The following is a 17331-nucleotide window of genomic DNA, read 5'->3' as shown; positions in this document are numbered from 1 at the left end:
TGCAACTTCAGATGAAAACAGGGGCTGTCTAACTCCAAAAAGTGCCTTTTTTCCCCAAGTCTTCTGAAGCCATACGTTTTTATTAAATGGAAAAGAGTGGCGTAAATATTCTTCAGAATTTCTCCTTTTCTACCAAAGTCATACACACAAAATGAGGGTTAGTAAATGATGACAGAATGTTAATGTTGGGTCAGCTCTTGCTTTAATTATTGATGGTGTGATCTGTGTTTAGATGTCAGTTCAGACGTCTATAATCAGGAGGCGTCTGGGTATTCGGGCTGCGTTCGAGGTGTTGTGCTGTCCGGGACGAGGACACACCAGCACTCAGTCTGAAGGCCATGTGTAAGAACACTTCCTTACAGCTTTCTCTGCACACATTCACTCTTATTCCTGTCTCTGATCACATGACTGTTCCTGTTTCTGCTCAGGGAGCGGGTGGCGGTGAACATGTTTCTGCAGGTCATGAGTAGAGTCCACATGAAGTCTTACTGCAGACAAGATATTATTAAGGTGAATACAGATTGCAGAGTAGTTTAATAAAGTAGGCAGGATTTTTGTTTGACCTGTCTTGTTTCTCTCAGGCTGCTCAGCAGTTTCCAGACGGCTTCATCAACGGCGAGGCCTTCCAGAGGCTCTTTAATGAGCTGGACAAGGATTTTATGAAAGAGGTGTGTGACCATCTATGTGTGGATCAGTTTACATTACAGTGTGAATCCAGACTCTTACAGGAAGTCTCTTTTTTAACAGTACAAGGTCAGTTAAATTAGTATTTGAATCATAAGAAGATGGTGCATAGCAGGGTTGGACATAATTCACAAGTTAAGAATTGCCTCCCTTATATTTTATTAGTTGTAATTTGGACAAGAAGAGGAATTAGTTCATAGAAACTTGACGCAATCACGAAATTAGGAATTTTGTTTAGTCCAAAACTACAACAAAATGGGCAAGAATATACGACTGTTTAAAGTTTGCATGTTTCATTTTGTTTGGGTCCATTTTGAAAACTTTTTGGGGACATTTAAAGGATTAGTTCACATCAAAATGAAAATTTCCTGATAATTTACTCAACCCAATGCCATCTAAGATTTTCATGTCTTTCTTTCTTCAGTGGAAAAGAAATTAAGTTTTTTGAGGAAAACATTTTTCTCCACACAATGGACTTCAATGGCAACCAGAATGTTGAAGTTCAAATCAATGCCGTTTCAAAGGGCTCTGCACGATCCCAGTCGAGAAATAAGGGTCTTATCTAGTGAAACGATCGGCCATTTTGTAAAAAAATTAAAAATGTATATACTTTTTAACCACAATTGTTCGTTTTGTGCTGGTCTGTGACGCCACGTATTATGTCATCACGTTGGAAAGGTCACGAAAAAAAAGAAGAAAATAATAATAATAAATTAAAACAAAGATGTCGGACGATTTTGAAGTTGGAGGAGAAAATGAGACCCTTCCCTACCTTTTTGAACCGGAGTACCCTGACAAATAATTTAGAAAGATGACATGACGCGTGACCTTTCCAACGTGATGACGCAATGCGTGGCGTGTCGCAGACCAGCACAAGATGAACAATTGTGGTTAAAAAGTATATAAATGTTCTTTTTTTTTTTTTAAATGACCGATCGTTTCGCTAGATAAGACCCCATTCCTCAGCTGGGATTGTGCAGAGCCCTTTGAAACGGCATTGATTTGAACTTATGAACATTCTGGTTGCCATTGAAGTCCATTGTGTGGAGAAAAATGTTTTCCTCAAAAAAACGTAATTTCTTTTCCACTGAAGAAAGAAAGACATGGACATCTTGGATGGCATTAGGGTGAGTAAATTATCAGGAAATTTTCATTTTGAGGTGAACTAATCCTTTAAAAGTCAAGTCAAGTCACCCTCATTTATTTAGCGCTTTTAACAATAATGAATTGTTCCAAAGCAGCTTTACAGTGATAATAGGAAATTACAGTAACAGAGATTGTTTTGGCTTTACAGCAGCTCTAGAATAAAGTTATCATACAGCTAAAGTTAGTTTTGATTGATTTCCGTTGCGAAGATCATTAGTTATTAACTTAGGGGCCGGTAACATGACACCGTTCTAACAGAAAACCCTTAACCCGCTCATTCGCACAACAGCAGTGCCTGGTGTCTCGAGAACGCACTCCCGGAAACAGGTCCCAAGGGGCAAACGATTATCAGACTACTACGTAAATGAATCAACACGGAACTAACTTAAGCTGGACAATGACACTGTTTTCTTCTAGATCTGCTGTACAGCCAAAACATTCTCTGTTGCATTATTTTAACATTAAGTATTGTAAAAAGTGCTATATAAATAAAGGAGACTTGACTTGATTAAGGAAACATTCTGGAAAATAATGTGCTATTAGGTCCATAAAATGAGTTGAATTCATATAATAAAAAATACATGAAATAGTAAAATAAATAATAGAATAAATTATTATTAAATGAAATAATTGAATCCAATAATATAATTAAATAATATAAATTGCACTGGAAATGCCCCACATGTTTTGTGTATGGTCATGTTTATGGGTTTTCATTTTCAAATTCAAAGTCATTTGGATAATTGAGTGTAATATTTATATCTAAACTATTTAAACGGCACTCACAGCAGAGTTTCTTTGAATTTTACTTCCTTGGATTCAAATATAAATTTCAGTTCTGCATCCTGTTTGCTACAGAGTTGAAACGTGTGTCAACAAACATATTGTTTTTGTCTTTTCCCTGCAGCATCCACCAAAGCCAGAGTACAGTTCTACTGCCCTGCAGCAAATCCAGTATATCTACAGCCACTATTATATCACAGTGCTGGGAAACGTTGTCGCCCTGGCCAATGTCATCTGTATCTGTGTAAGAAACCTTATTTGCTTTTCACTTGCTTTAATTATCGCATTACCCAATGTACATAAAGAAAATCACATACAATTCCAGAATTCAGTCCATTAAACAAGGTTTTCCCAAATAGTTTTTTCACCACCCAGTGGTTCATGATGGTCCTGCAAGGGGATAGATCTTGTGATAGAAATGGAAAATTCAATTAAATTACAAATTAGAAAATGTATAAGTTTTAGTCATTTTTATTACTGTCATTTTTTGATATAAACAAGAAAAATATTGACCACAGATAAAAAAAAATAAAAAATCTATAAATTTAAAAGTGATCATACATACCATCAATTATTTCTACAATTAATATAATTTAAAACCTGCATCAGGTTAGAACTTATATTAGCAAAATAATTGTATTATTCATTTTATTTATTGAAAGATTAGAACATTATTTGAAATATCAGGGGTAAAGAATTTAGCTCACAGAAATGCATTACAAAATCTTTGTTGATCAAAATGATATTTCTTTGTTTTGTTGTGAAATGGTGCCATCTTGTGGATAGTATATGCATAACAAAAGTTATAGCTTGGACTACAGTGGTCAATCCTGTACACTGAACACAAACCGTGCGCTTGGTTGCTCTGGCTCTCTGAAACTTGAAGTTCATCTCTGATTTCTGTTGTTTTTCTGCAGACCGCCTTGGTTCTGAATTCAGAGAAATCCGCCTCAGAGAGGAATTACTTCTATATGGAGGTGACCGTCTCATGCATTGAAAACTATTTATGCTGCTGCAATGATGAAATTTCATTGGCTGGTTCAAAACTAATAAATCAAATTTTTGTTTGGCTTGTGTTTTTATTTATTTGTATTGTTTTAGCAATAGTTGATTTATTGTGTTTTCTGAATTTTGAATGTGGTTCAATTAGTATTAATGCGAATATCTTTTCTGCCTTCTAGATCATCAACTGTGCTTTCATCCTGTACTATTTAATTGAGATGTTACTGAAAATAGTGGCTTTTGGTTGGAGAGGTTACCTGTCTTTCAGGAATAACATTTTTGATGGATTTCTCACTGTTCTTTTGCTGGTAATTTTTGCGATTTTAATTCTATTTATAATAATCCTTGGATTTATGCAGCGTACATGCATGCATGCAATAACTGGAGACACGTTATGTTGTTCTTTTATCCTCAACAGGCTCTTCAGATCGCCATACTCATCACATACAAAAATCCCCCTGAGGAAGTGTGAGTGTGTGTGGGATTTACAATCATAAGATCACAGAATAAATCTGTTCTCCAAACGCCTTGATCTGATGTTTTCCTCTCATTTTGACAGGGATCCGGTTCCACACCGTGTGATAGCTTTGTGGGAGATGGTGCGATTGGTCAACATGTTGATTGTTTTCCGTTTCCTCAGGATAATTCCAGAAATCAAGGTTGGTGTCAGGATACTCACATTAAACACCTTGCTTCTACAAGCTGAACACACTTGCACCATTGCATTTCTAATTTTTTTCTAGAAATAGTTTCTAGCAGATCACTGTTAAAAGCAGAATATTTGCAGAACACTGCAAAGCACTTAGCTTATAACCCACCGAAAACCATAAACAAATTATTAATTATTAGTATTATAAATGGCCTGAACTGTGTTTCCCAAAAGCATAGAGAGATCATTGGTGGCAATTGTTCTAGGATCAACTTTAGGCTTGTGATGCTTCTGGGAAACGCAGCCCTGGACAATTATATATCACCTTATATTTTAATTTTGGTAGCGCAACCTTTAGGAAACATAACTGTACATGAGTGCTTCTAATAGCCATTAATGACGTTCATACAGTACATCTCTATACGGCCATTTGCAATCTACTCAAATTCTCTCTGATTTAAATGTGATTTCTTTCTTCTTTCTGCAGTTTTCGTCTCTTTTCATGGTATTTAGGTGGAGTTTAATCTGGACTTACTTGCCACTGCCGGTTGCATAAACCTCTAAGACTAGACTTACAAGTTAGACATCAATTTATTTTCTTTACGATGGTTCATAGCTTTTTTAAATCAGTTACATAAAAACGTAGATAACGAAAACTAAGACTGACTGCCCCTGACTAACGGCTAGTAGGTAATTCTAGAACTTAAGACACTGTCTTAACATTGTGACTATGTTTATGCAACCGGCCGCAGAACAGAGACACAGCTTAAATAAAAACTAATTAAACATTAAGGCCCGGTTTCACAGACAGGGCTTAGATTAAGCCTTAGTTCAATTAGGACATTTAAGTAGGTTTTATAAATGTGTCTTAGAAAAAAATAACATGAGACAAAACAAACATATTTTAAGATATCTCAGTGCAAGTTGCTTTCAGTTAAAACAGCTCAAACATGCGTTTTAGTCTAGCTTAAAGGGATAGTTCACCCAAAAATGAAAATTCTGTCATCTTTTACTCTCCCTCAAGTTGTTCCAAACCTGTATGACTTTCTTTCTTCTGCTGAACACAAAAGAAGATATTTAAAAGAAGGTTGGTAATTAAACAGTTGCTGGTCCCCATTGACATCTATAGTATTTTTTTTCCCTACTATGGAAGTCAATGGGGTTCATCAGTCGTTTGGTTACCGACTTTCTTCAAAATATCTTCTTTTGTGTTCAGCAGAAGAAAGAAAGTCATACAGGTTTGGAACAACTTGAGGGAGAGTAAATGATGACAGAATTTTCATTTTTGGGTGAACTATCCCTTTAAGCCTCGTCTGTGAAACCAGGGGTAAATATTGTCTTTGAGAAGTAGTACATCAGTCATATAAAACAGCCAACCTACTGTAGCAACAACAACATAAACACTGCAAATGGGGGGTACTGTTAACACATTAATGCTCATACTATTTAAAAAACAATTCATGGGTGCCAGTATTTTTGGCTATGACTATATTTCATGTACAGTTGGCATAATCGGTCTACCCCCCATTGTCATCTGACATGTATCAAGTGCACTAATAATGTTTTTGTTCTTTGGGCTTTAGTTGATGGCTGTGGTGGCCAGCACTCTCGTGGACCTGGTGAAAAACTTGCGGGCATTTGCTGGCATTCTGTTGGTGAGTGAGCGACCCGTTTTACAGTGTCACAATGCTGTTTCATCATTAATGATGAGATCAGTCTCTTCACCTGTACATGTGTCGTCTCTGATGCAGGTGGTGTACTATGTGTTTGCAGTTCTTGGTATCTGGCTTTTCCAGGGAGCCATAACCCCTCCGCCAAACATGAGGTACGGTACATCAACCGCACATTTATCACAAACATATCTCAATATTACTGGGGAAAACAGTCTCTTATGCGCAACAAGGCTGCATTTATTTGATCAAAAATACAGTAAAATGTAATATTGTGAAATATTATTACAAATTAAAAAAAGCGGTTTTCTATTTGAACATTTTAGAATTGAATATATTTTATAATATTTTAAATTGTGCTTTATTCCTTTGATGGCAACGTTTGGAATAATTAAGGTTTTAAAATGTTTTGAAAGAAGTCTCTGCATTTATTTGATGTGAAATACAGTAAAATAAAAGTAATATTGTGAAATATTATTGCAATTTGAAAGATTTATTTACTATTTGAATGTATTTTAAAATGTAATTCATTCCTGTGATCAAAGCTGAATTTTCAGCATTATTACTCCAGTCTTCAGTGTCACATGGTCCTTCAGAAATCATACTGATTGATGATTTGCTGCTAACAAAACATTTCTGATTATTATCAATTTTGTTTTTTTATTGTGGTGATACACTACCATTCAAAAGTTTGGGTCAATTAGAACTAATAACAACAAACAAACACCAATAATAATATTAGAATGACTTCTGTAGGATCATAAGACTAGAGTAATGATGCCTTTGACCAGTAGTGTGATTAGTTATATTGTGTAAATCCTTGTTGACAACTCTATGCGCTCTACATCTTCTCTCTCTGTCTCTATGCGCTCTCCTTTCAGTCTGAACGCCAGCACAGAGAACGACACGGGTCCCTACAGCATGGATTGTGGCACTTTTGAACAGCTGGAGTACTGGCCAAACAATTTTGATGATTTTGCTGTAAGTTGCACAGATGTCTCAGCCTCCCATGACACCCTCGCGAATCATACACATCCGAATAGGTTCATGACAAATAGGTTTCTAACAAGTTCCCAGAATGCTAAAATGAGCACTTGTGAGGAAGAACTAGTCAATGGATTTGACCAAATTGCAATAATTTCATCAAATTTCATAAATCGTTACTATTGGTCACCTTTTTCAAGTCTAACCAATGAAAAGTATTAAAAAGAGCTTATGACTAAACCTTGTAACTCCATTGGATCCTCAAACTGTCGTTAAAACCTCATAACTCCACTCGTCTCAAACTTTAATGAAGTTTCTAGCTCTATTTGAGCATGATTTGGGTAAAATGTTAATAATATAGTGACACATGCAAGTGTCTGACCATATATTAAGCCACAATATCGACTTTGACAAGGCTTTATTTGATTATTTGGTTTTGGAGATACAAGGTTTCTGCCCAATCTATTTCTGTTTTGTAATTTATTTTTTAAACTTTCATAAAATTAAGGAAAACATTTTTTTTAACTCAAAAATGAATGTAAATGATTGAACTCTTGATGCAAAATAAATGTAACTCTGTTTTCTTCGTGTTACATGTTTCCAGTCCTCTCTGGTCCTGCTCTATAACATCATGGTGGTGAATAACTGGCATGTTTTCACAGATGCATACACCAGATACACTACAGAGTAAGATACACACACATACACACACACACACACACACACACACAAACACATTTACATGCCAATATTACTAACGGGACCGTCATTGGACATTGACCAAGAGTGGACCAGTGTTTCTGGTCATTTTGAAGAAGCAAAAATGACATTTGACATACGGTTTCCATCGCCCCACATCACCAAGTACAATACCAAGAGTGGGATGGAGTGGTGCACGTTCACTCCTACTAGCCACTTTGGCGGGTTGAATTTTATATATAATATATACATTTTTCAATTGTAGTCTTTTAAAAAGGCATCTGAAATAATAAACTAAGTGCAATGATTGATTTTAAAGTGCTTTGGGTGTACAGAAGTACATATGAAAGCACTATGTAATAATAATCTTTTTACTCATTTCCGTAGATTTTATGCTCACAGACACAAAAAGTGCGGCGCATAAAGCCGTCTCTCAGTACTAAATCTTTTTGCACTAAAACAAGTCAAATACACACAAAATAATGTCAAAATGCCAGTCTGGGCGAGTATTCACATAAACAATGTTTCAAGTGAACGAAAACAGTTGAGAAAGAAAACGCATGTGTAACAGTATAATGGATCCTTGCATCAAGTCTTAAAGTGACAGCAGCCTAATAAACCTGCTGCCAATTTATGCAATATTAAAAATATCTGTATGCCAGTCTTTCCCATGGTATCAATGTCAGAATTGTGGCCAGTGAAAGTGCTGAGTGGCTTGTAACTTTAGAAAACCACTAGCTACAGTGGCTGGTGAGCAAAAAAAGTTCATGTCATTAAGAATGCATTGTGCCAGCTGTAAAGCAACAGAGATTGCGAGCCAAGACTTCTCATCCAACATCTGTGTCTGACCTCACAAATATTCTACTTAATGAATCTGCAAAATTCCCACAGAAACACTCTAAAATCTTGTGGAAAGCCCTCCCAGTAGAGTTGAAGCTGGTATAGCTGCAAAGAGGGGACCAACTCCATATTAATGTCTATGTATTTAGAAAGCAATGTCATTACAGTTCCTGTTGGTCCCTTATCACATTTTTCAGCATTGCCATTAAATTCAAAGATAGACAAAATGCGAGATAATTATAAATGTAAAATCAATCGAACTGCTATCGCACAATTTTCCCCCTGTTAGTTTGGTACACAAGTACACACACTCTCTTCTGGCTATCTTTAACATATTTGGTTGCTTTGGCTGGGCAGGGTTTTGTAAATTTGTACCCATAACTCTTCCATGCCAGGTGGTCTTTGGTGTACTTTGTGGCCTGGTGGATGACATCTTCAGTCATGTGGGTCAACCTGTTTGTGGCACTCATTTTGGAGGTATGTAGATTGTTTGGTTTAAATAATTCAAGATCGACCATATACTTTCCTGGTCTTATTGCGAATTCATCACATGCACATTATTATGTGCACATTATAAAATATATATAGCCCTATTATTATCAAATGACTGAAATCTGATGAACTACTGAACATATTCTCAAAAGCTTGATTTGTTTTAGTGAAGTGCACACCCCACCCCAGGCAGATTGTAAAGACTTCACTGGTCATGTCAGTCACAGTGCCGACTACCTAGACAACGCTGAAATAGGGCTAAGGTCAAATACTAACCCCTAACCTTAACCTTAATGTAGTGTTGGAAGCACACCTTTTTACATAGCATTACTGTTTGTCATAATGAGATCCTGAACTGAATCCATAAAGTCTGACCTTTTCTTGACAGGTTCATAAATCTGTTTCTAAGCATGCTAGTTAACCTTGTGTGTTTTTCTTTTGTTCGTGTGTTCAGAACTTCACCTATAAGTGGGACCGCAGTAATACTCTGTCTGTTGAGGATGTGGAGAGAATCGCCTATCAAAGCACTGTGCAGTTTATGTTCAGGTAAGACTGTGGGAAAAAAGCCATCGATAAGTTCCCAGTAACACTTTAAGGTCATGCAGTAACTCGTCACATGTATTTACTACAGCTTTAACTGTAAATATGCATAATTGCAAGTAGCTAATCTTAAACCAAACCCTTACCGTAGCCCTATAGTAAGCACATGTAATTAATCACCTATTTGTGTAATTACACTGTAACAACGTCTCCTGAAAGTAAAGTGCTACCAATTTCCGTCTCAAAGTTTCTTGAGAAATGGGAGAAAACGTGTCCCCCAGTTTTACAGTACACACCACGGTATACACCAGGCATCCTCATATAGCGGACCGCGAGACAAAAACTCTAGCACCGTTTTATTAGCCTGGTTAAAACCAGACCATTCTCAGTAGTAACTGAGTTATGGTCTGGCAAAGCTCCTTTAATAACTCATTTCCAAACGGGCGTCACCAACGGACGTCGCTCAAATGCCTCTGGGCGAAACTGGACAGACCTAAAACTCCTAAAACCAATCAGAGATCGTCATGTGCATAGCCATATGCTGCGTCCCAATTCGCCTAAGTTACACTACGCCATAAAAGTATGTACTCTTTTTGTGAAGAAAAGGTATTTACTTTTGAATGTGTGGCAAAAAAGTAGGCAACTTTGGGACATACTACCTCGTCATCTTTATCAGACGGATCTGTCGCGTGCATCCTGTCACGTAAACTGCCCTGTCAATCATCTTGTCACAGTTAAAATCCTCTATTAAATCTAATTTAATTTCCTACCGTTTCGGAGAGAAATGTAGTAGCACGTTCATCTGCCAGTGGGTCTTTCATGGAGACTGTCCTCATGTGTTTGAAATTTGAATATAATAATGCATTTAAAAGTTGGTGCGCTTCACTAACGGACGTCGCTCAAATGCCTCTGGATAGGCTAGACCTAAAACCAATCAGAGCGATCGTCATGTGTAAAGCCCGCCTCAACGTTTCTGATTGGTCCCTTGATTTCTCGGCATGGGGAAATGGACTTGAATGAGCTCTTTGCCAGACTTACTTGCAGGGCAAATCTAAATTTGCCGAAAGTTGTCTGGGTTTTCCCAGGCTACCATTTTATCATTTCTACAGATTAAAGTGAGCAGCATGTCAAAACAACAGAGTGGTTCACACCACAAGCACTCAGAGTAGTTTATGGTAATGATAATTATGTGCTATATCCTCTAATATTTGAACGCGCTTCATTCAAGCCCTTTCTGCTCTGTGTGCGTTGGATTTTGGATCATTATTGCAGTGATTATTATGTTTCTATCATGTTATATGTTTGGCAACAGATCTTCTAACCCTAATTGATGGAGTGTGTAGCTTCTCATTTTTTAATCAACCATGTATGAAGACACATCATGGCCATATTCGAGGATGACAATGTCAAGATCCATTAGGCTCAAAACCTCTAGATGGACATCACAAAATGTATCTCCATCAAAAGGTGCATACATTTTTGGTCAAGATCTTGTATTGTCAATGCAAGAGTCCATCACTCTGTAAAGTCTCCTCCAGCACATCCCAAAGACTTTCAATGAGTTTAAGCTCTGGCCGATTCATGTGTGAAAATGATTCTTCATGATTCATACATGGTTGTTTAACAAATGAAAATCTACACACTCCATCAGTTAGGGTTAGAAGAACTGTTGCCAAACATGATAGAAACATAATGATCACTGCGATAATGATCCAATCATAGACTCTTTCACTCTTAAACATTTGCCTATTTAAATCAGTGTACTACTTCTGCCCAGATGGAAATATATATATATATAACTACTCCAAAAAAGTATTGTCTGAACCTACGCTGGAAAGGAAATATAGAGACTGGACCTCTTGGAACTTTAATTGAATACCCCTAATATAAACAAAGTGGTAAAATCTCTATCGATACTCACTTTTTATCATCACCACGATAGCAGACCTATGCCAAACACTTTCACTAACTATAACTGTTTAATGAAAGTGAGAGAAAAGTGATAGGTTTGTAAGAGTGTGGTTAAAATATCTGATTATTTTATTTTATTTTGCCCATCCTCTGTTTTCAGAGAGCATGTCCAAGAGCCGACAGAAGAAGAGTTACTTGCTCAACTACAACAACATCCTCATCTCCACCTCTCCTGGTGACCCTAAACCCCCTCAACTCCACCTCCAAAAACAATCCCACAATCCTCCAGGACTCCATCACGTCTGTGTAGGCCTCATGTTTACATATCCATCCGTTTTGGAGGGCCTGTTTCCCATTATAGGATCGGTGTTGCTTCAGGTCGGCCTGGGAAAGGATGTATGTGTTTTCTAACAGAGAGTCACATGATTAATGTTCAGAGGAACTTCAATTTAAAAAGAAGTTTTAGCTCAAGTCACTCCTGTTGCTGGAGTCCCAGAGTTCTTACAACCTGTGAATAATAGTGGGATCAGTGCCACCGTTTTTGTCTGAATTGGAAATTCATTTCATAACCAATGTTTCTTTATTTATTTTTTGTAAGGCTGTTACAATCGGAACAACAAAATAACAATCTATAGATTTTTGTTTAAAAAAATCATGGAAACAAAGGGACAAGACTCATAAATGTATTAAATGTTTTTTAGCTTTGTTTTTTATTAATTCTATATTTCTGACTGTGCCATTATGTTTGTTCAGTGCTTTTATTTATGTTAGATTTGACAGAAATTTTTATGGGTGAATCTCTCAAGAAATGTCCAGATCGTATTTCACCCCAAAAATTAAAAAAGAAAAGTAAATCGACACAATAAATATATTGGGTAACACTTTATTTTAAGGTCACGTAGTTACACGTTACTACACGTACTTACTATACGGTAGTAATAACAGTAAATTATGCACAAATACAAGAAACTAACCCTAAACCAAACCCTAACCATATCTCTATAAGTACATGTAGGTAATTAATATTACTCCAAACATATTTAAGTAAGTACAATATAACTGTCACCGTAAAATTAAGTGTAACCATATATTGTATAAAAAAAAAAATAAGCAAATGCCTCATCCAAAATTCTCAATTCTGCAATGTAAAAAAACCTTATATATTATTTCAATTTTCAAAGTACAATTGTAAGCATACATCATGATAGTATTCTTTTTTACACTGCCTTTAATTTATGCAATAAAAATAATTCAGTCATTGTGTCCTGACAGGATTGAGAAGTTTGTTGTTTTGTATTATTATAAATAGTACATTTCTGGTTTATTATCGTGCAAATGTCACAAAGCAAACGGTGCAAAATTTAATGTCTTATTTTTCTTTGAGATTTGGGGAAATGTGACCTGGACTGTTGAGTCAGTGAATTTCAATAATTTTGGTCATGATTGGGATATGTTCCATGTTTTCAATATTATCAGAGATGGTGTTTTACTGTTATCAATACATGAAATTGGTTTAAATGGTTGAATAACAAACCTGTATTTTGCTCTTCCTGTTCAAAGAGAAACTTGTTGATTAAGTGTCTCTGTTAACTGTCTATACAGGCAAATCAGATTTTTATCATTATTATAGTTGTAGCATGCTGTGTATCAAACAAACTTTATATGAAATCACATTTTATAAGAGGGCCACACAAGCCTATGCTTTAGATCTTACACAAGTTTCAAATTTTCAAGTCTATTTAGCAAGATCATTTTATAGGTCATTATGGACTTCCTCAGCCTCCAGGAAAGTAGATTAACACACACACACACACACACACGTCTGGTGCACTATCTTTGTGAGGACTCTCCATAGACGTAATGGTTTTTATACTGTACAAACTGTATATTCTATCTCCTTACACTAACCCTATCCCTAAACCTACCCATCACAGGAGACATTCTGCATTTTTACATTTAAAAAAAAAACTAATTCTGTATGATTTATAAGCTTTTGTACCCATGGGGACCTCAATTTAGGTCCCCACGGTGACACGAGTCCCCATGAGTCTGTGTGCATTCAGGTTTAAGTCGCCACCGGTGTAGAAAAACATGTCCACACACACACACACACACACACACACACACACACACACTCTCTCTCTCTCTCTCTCTCTCTCTCACACACATACACACACTTTCCACTGATTAAGTGGCTAAACATACACACCTAAAACAGAATGCAAGTCTGTCTGACCTTGTGTTGAACACACATCAGAGTGACACAATCATTCCCCTCATCTTCCAAACAAACACAGAGTTCCCTTACACGGTTTGTTTACCTTTCCTCTATATGTGCTGTGGCCTCAGTGAGGGTTTTCAAAATCATTCTCTAATATTTCGATTTGCTGCTCAAAATTATTTGAGTATTATATTTAATATTTCTAATTATTATCAATGTTGAAAACAGTTTTTGCTGCTTAAAAGGGGAACTTAACAGCTAAGCTTTCAAAAAATCTTGGCTGCCACCTTGCTTTAGTAGGAAATACTTCTTAGCAAACTAATGGTGTCGTGTATTGTTGCCGGGTGCAAGAATTTAAAGAGTGAACGTTTAGCGGGAGTGAGATTACTTTCGGTTTCCAGTGAAGGGTTCATCGGGTTAAGCATATCGTTGTAGGCTAGTGTAAACGCACCATGAGGCCAAACAGAAACGTGCTGTTCCGCCCAACCTCCCGAAGTGAAACGCCGTCATGTACAGGTAAGAAAACTGTTGCCATAGTGTTCCTTATCTACCAGAATGCTGTTTAAAGAGTATAGCCTACGATTCAATTTTTAGTGATAAACCTACTCTAACAATAACTGTTCTGTTAATAATCCTGCTGTCTGTGGGCAGGGATACAAAAAAGCGGAGGTATAATCTGTAGTTTTCACAAAAGCTGGAGCTGTCAAAATTAAATGTCAATTTTGCTGACAAATAAACGTGAGTTTCTTGGTCCAGTTAATACAGAGAACGAGTTACAGTGTTCATTTACATTCTGCAGACATTGTAACAATACAAAGCGTGTTGAAAATTGGCGGAGTTACAGTTTAATATTTTTGTGGAAACCACTAGCCTACCATTGAAAAGATTAGGGTAAGCAAGCAAGCCTATTCAGAACCATATAGAGATAGCGTTGTCACTATTAGGCTACTATACTATACAACTATGCAACTATACAACTAATGCGTTTACACCATGCTATTTGTCCACCTATTTCAGTGAGATTGTCAAACTTGAAGAGATATTTCACCACTGGAAAGATGAATGTGTATTTAAATTGTGTCATTTATGTAGTAGAAATGTTCAATTATTTTAGAAGTTGGTGCCTTCTAGACTGAGAAAAGCCAGGGAATGTATTTTTGGCTCATGTGGATGAAAGACGACAACTCCCAGAATGCACTTGCTTCGCTGCCCTACGAGGCCACTCCCAAGCCACGCCTACCGGTTACAGAGGGCAGTATCAGAAGAAATGATAAGACTAGGCTACTAGTTGACTCGAAACCAGAGAATGTCTAATAAGGCGAGAAGTTTCACTCTCCGTGCTTCTGAACTGGTTGCAGTTCCACTTTGATTCCATATGAGGGCGCTCACAGGACGAGTGCAGAATGAATGGAGGTCATTGGCGCTATACCAGTCAAAATCCACTTTTCTCAGGATATAATTTTTTGTCTAGTAATTTGAATTTAATTTGAGTATTCGAAAGGAGATGCCAAAAAATTACACGTTGCTGGGTGTTAGATTTTTTAGAGTCACTTATTTGCTTAAAAAAATGTTTTAAAATGTCAATGACATCATACACATCGTACGACCAGAGATACTGCTTTACGGAAATCCTTCGGTCACTTTGGTGCTTTCGCGCTCTGCACTTTCTTTTCTCTCGAGGCATCGACAACACAGCTGACACAGGTAAATACACGTGCTAGAAGAGTTTTTGTTTAGTTTGTTTCTGGTCCCGCTTCTGATGCCACGATGCCATCAAGTGGTATCTCTGGTCGTAATCAGTCCTTCACTGACCAATCAGCGTTCATTAGCAGAATGCTAGCGTGTTATGGGCAACAACAACTCAACCTGTAAGAAATCAAAAGGACACAAGTACTCGTTCATGTAACTTTTGACCTATAACCCATGTTGAACTTGAAAAACCTACACTCAAATCTGAGATTTCTCAACGGCAATCGGGTGAAAGAGACAAATTTAGCCGTCTAGCCCCATAGACTCCCATTCATTTTGCACCCATGGCGATCGCCCCCAGTGGAGCTCTGGTGGAACTACAACCAAATTTCAGTACAATAGGACTTAATAGGGAGTGGGTAGGCTCTCCGTAGACAGGCTCTGTCGAAACTGAAAAGACGGCGTTTGATCGTGAGATCCCCCTATGGGCGGGTTGAAGACATGCGGAACGAGCTCCTCCTACTGGCTGTAGTCTCTCGCCTCTGGACAGAAAAGCCTCCGATGACGCTAAATGACGATTTTTGCGTCATCTGAGGTTTTTTCCAGACACACAATACAGAAATCTCTTGTCTCAGGGGGACATGAGGGAGGGAAGCACAGTCACTCGAAAATACTACCGGGTTTCTACTGATGCAAAGCTTAATGCTAATCGGAGAAGTATCCCTTTAAATCAGGACTGTCATTGTCAGAATTGCTTAGATAGCAGGGCTTTCATAAATTCCCTTAAACATTCAAAACTAGATTATTGATCTTTCTGAAGTGTAGTTTACACAGCCTGATTGTGAAGGCTTTAAATAATAAACAAGCTGTTCTTCTGAGGAATGCCTTTGTCAGCTGTGAGGAGATCCATATTGCTCTGGAATGTGTGGAGTTGCCAAAGAGATTTTCAACTCAGTTGTCAAATAACAACTCTTTGCCTAAGTGCTAAATTCAAATTCATTATTTTAAATAAACCCCTAAAGAAATAAAAGTACTTCTGTCAAACAAGCTTAAAATAATGCAAGATAAAGACTCATCGGTGGCTGTTTTCCCATGGAGTATAAACTGCCTTTATTTCACAAGCTAAACATTCATGGCAGCTTCGCAGAGCACCGAAGACCAATTATATATCTATGCTTCTCTCAAGCACAGGTCAACAGGTGGGAGTATATTATTCAGGTGGCAGTATTGTCTTGTTTTATTTTTTGCTGATGTGGGTTGTTCGCAACAAACTACCGTATTCTGTAAAACAATTCGCTTCGCTTCCGATTTAGGTCTTTAATGCTGTTAAATATTGAGATGTTTCACTCAAGATGCCTTTAAAGGAGCTACCAAAGATGAGCATAACCAATGTCAATCACATATGCCGGTTGACATATAAAAGTTTTCTTCTTCTCACTAACATTCAGAAATTAACTCTTTTCCCTCCAAAGTTTTTGAAAAAAGTAGCCAACCACCCCCAGCATTTAAACAAAAAAAATTCATTTTCACAAAAGAAACAACAACAACAAAACAGTTTTACTCTAGCTTCATGCATTCTTATTCATCAACACTTAATGTGGGTAAGTTTCATAAAAAGCACCATTTTGAGCAAAAAGCTGAGAAAATCACATTTTTGTCAAAGACTACGTGCGCATCGTATTCAGAACGAGGATCAAAACAAAGACGGAGTAGATCGAGTCCATCAACACCCCCAAAGCTTCACAGTCTTGGGTCATTTCATTCAGTAACATTAGGCAGTTTTAATTTATATGCTGTTATGTTGAAGATCACATAATTTTACATATGCATCTGCTTACATATATTATCGCTTGTTTCTGCTTCTTTTTTCGCATATGTTTTGATCAGGAGATTCTGTACTCTTTCAGAAGATGTGTAATAGCGCCTCCTACCGCATTACAGTGAAGACACGGAAAGCAGGAAAATTCTGTAAATAGCGGGGAAAGAGCTAAAACCAAATAACAGGGCAACAGTAAAAAAAA

At 37.1% G+C, this 17331-nt stretch overlaps 1 protein-coding gene across 2 annotated transcripts in view; it reads left to right on the top strand.

Annotated features, from left to right (window-relative positions):
* tpcn2 (two pore segment channel 2) overlaps window positions 1-13023 on the top strand; it is a 31309-nt gene extending 18286 nt beyond the window's left edge. For both annotated transcript variants that reach the window (XM_081359552.1, XM_081359551.1), the window contains exons 11-25: window positions 233-342; window positions 429-510; window positions 582-668; window positions 2738-2857; window positions 3531-3590; window positions 3795-3923; window positions 4034-4083; window positions 4175-4274; window positions 5848-5919; window positions 6016-6089; window positions 6816-6915; window positions 7523-7605; window positions 8853-8934; window positions 9404-9495; window positions 11561-13023. In XM_081359552.1, coding sequence (XP_081215678.1) covers window positions 233-342; window positions 429-510; window positions 582-668; window positions 2738-2857; window positions 3531-3590; window positions 3795-3923; window positions 4034-4083; window positions 4175-4274; window positions 5848-5919; window positions 6016-6089; window positions 6816-6915; window positions 7523-7605; window positions 8853-8934; window positions 9404-9495; window positions 11561-11639 — 1320 coding nt within the window. In that variant the 3' untranslated portion in view covers window positions 11640-13023. The remainder of the gene's footprint in view (window positions 1-232; window positions 343-428; window positions 511-581; window positions 669-2737; window positions 2858-3530; window positions 3591-3794; window positions 3924-4033; window positions 4084-4174; window positions 4275-5847; window positions 5920-6015; window positions 6090-6815; window positions 6916-7522; window positions 7606-8852; window positions 8935-9403; window positions 9496-11560) is intronic.
* Window positions 13024-17331: the final 4308 nt, after the last annotated feature.

Source organism: Scardinius erythrophthalmus (genome assembly GCF_964197995.2).
Source record: "Scardinius erythrophthalmus genome assembly, chromosome: 2".
NCBI classification, from domain to species: Eukaryota; Metazoa; Chordata; class Actinopteri; order Cypriniformes; family Leuciscidae; genus Scardinius; species Scardinius erythrophthalmus.
Note: the sequence above shows the minus strand (reverse complement) of the source record. Positions and strands in the feature narration are given on the sequence as shown.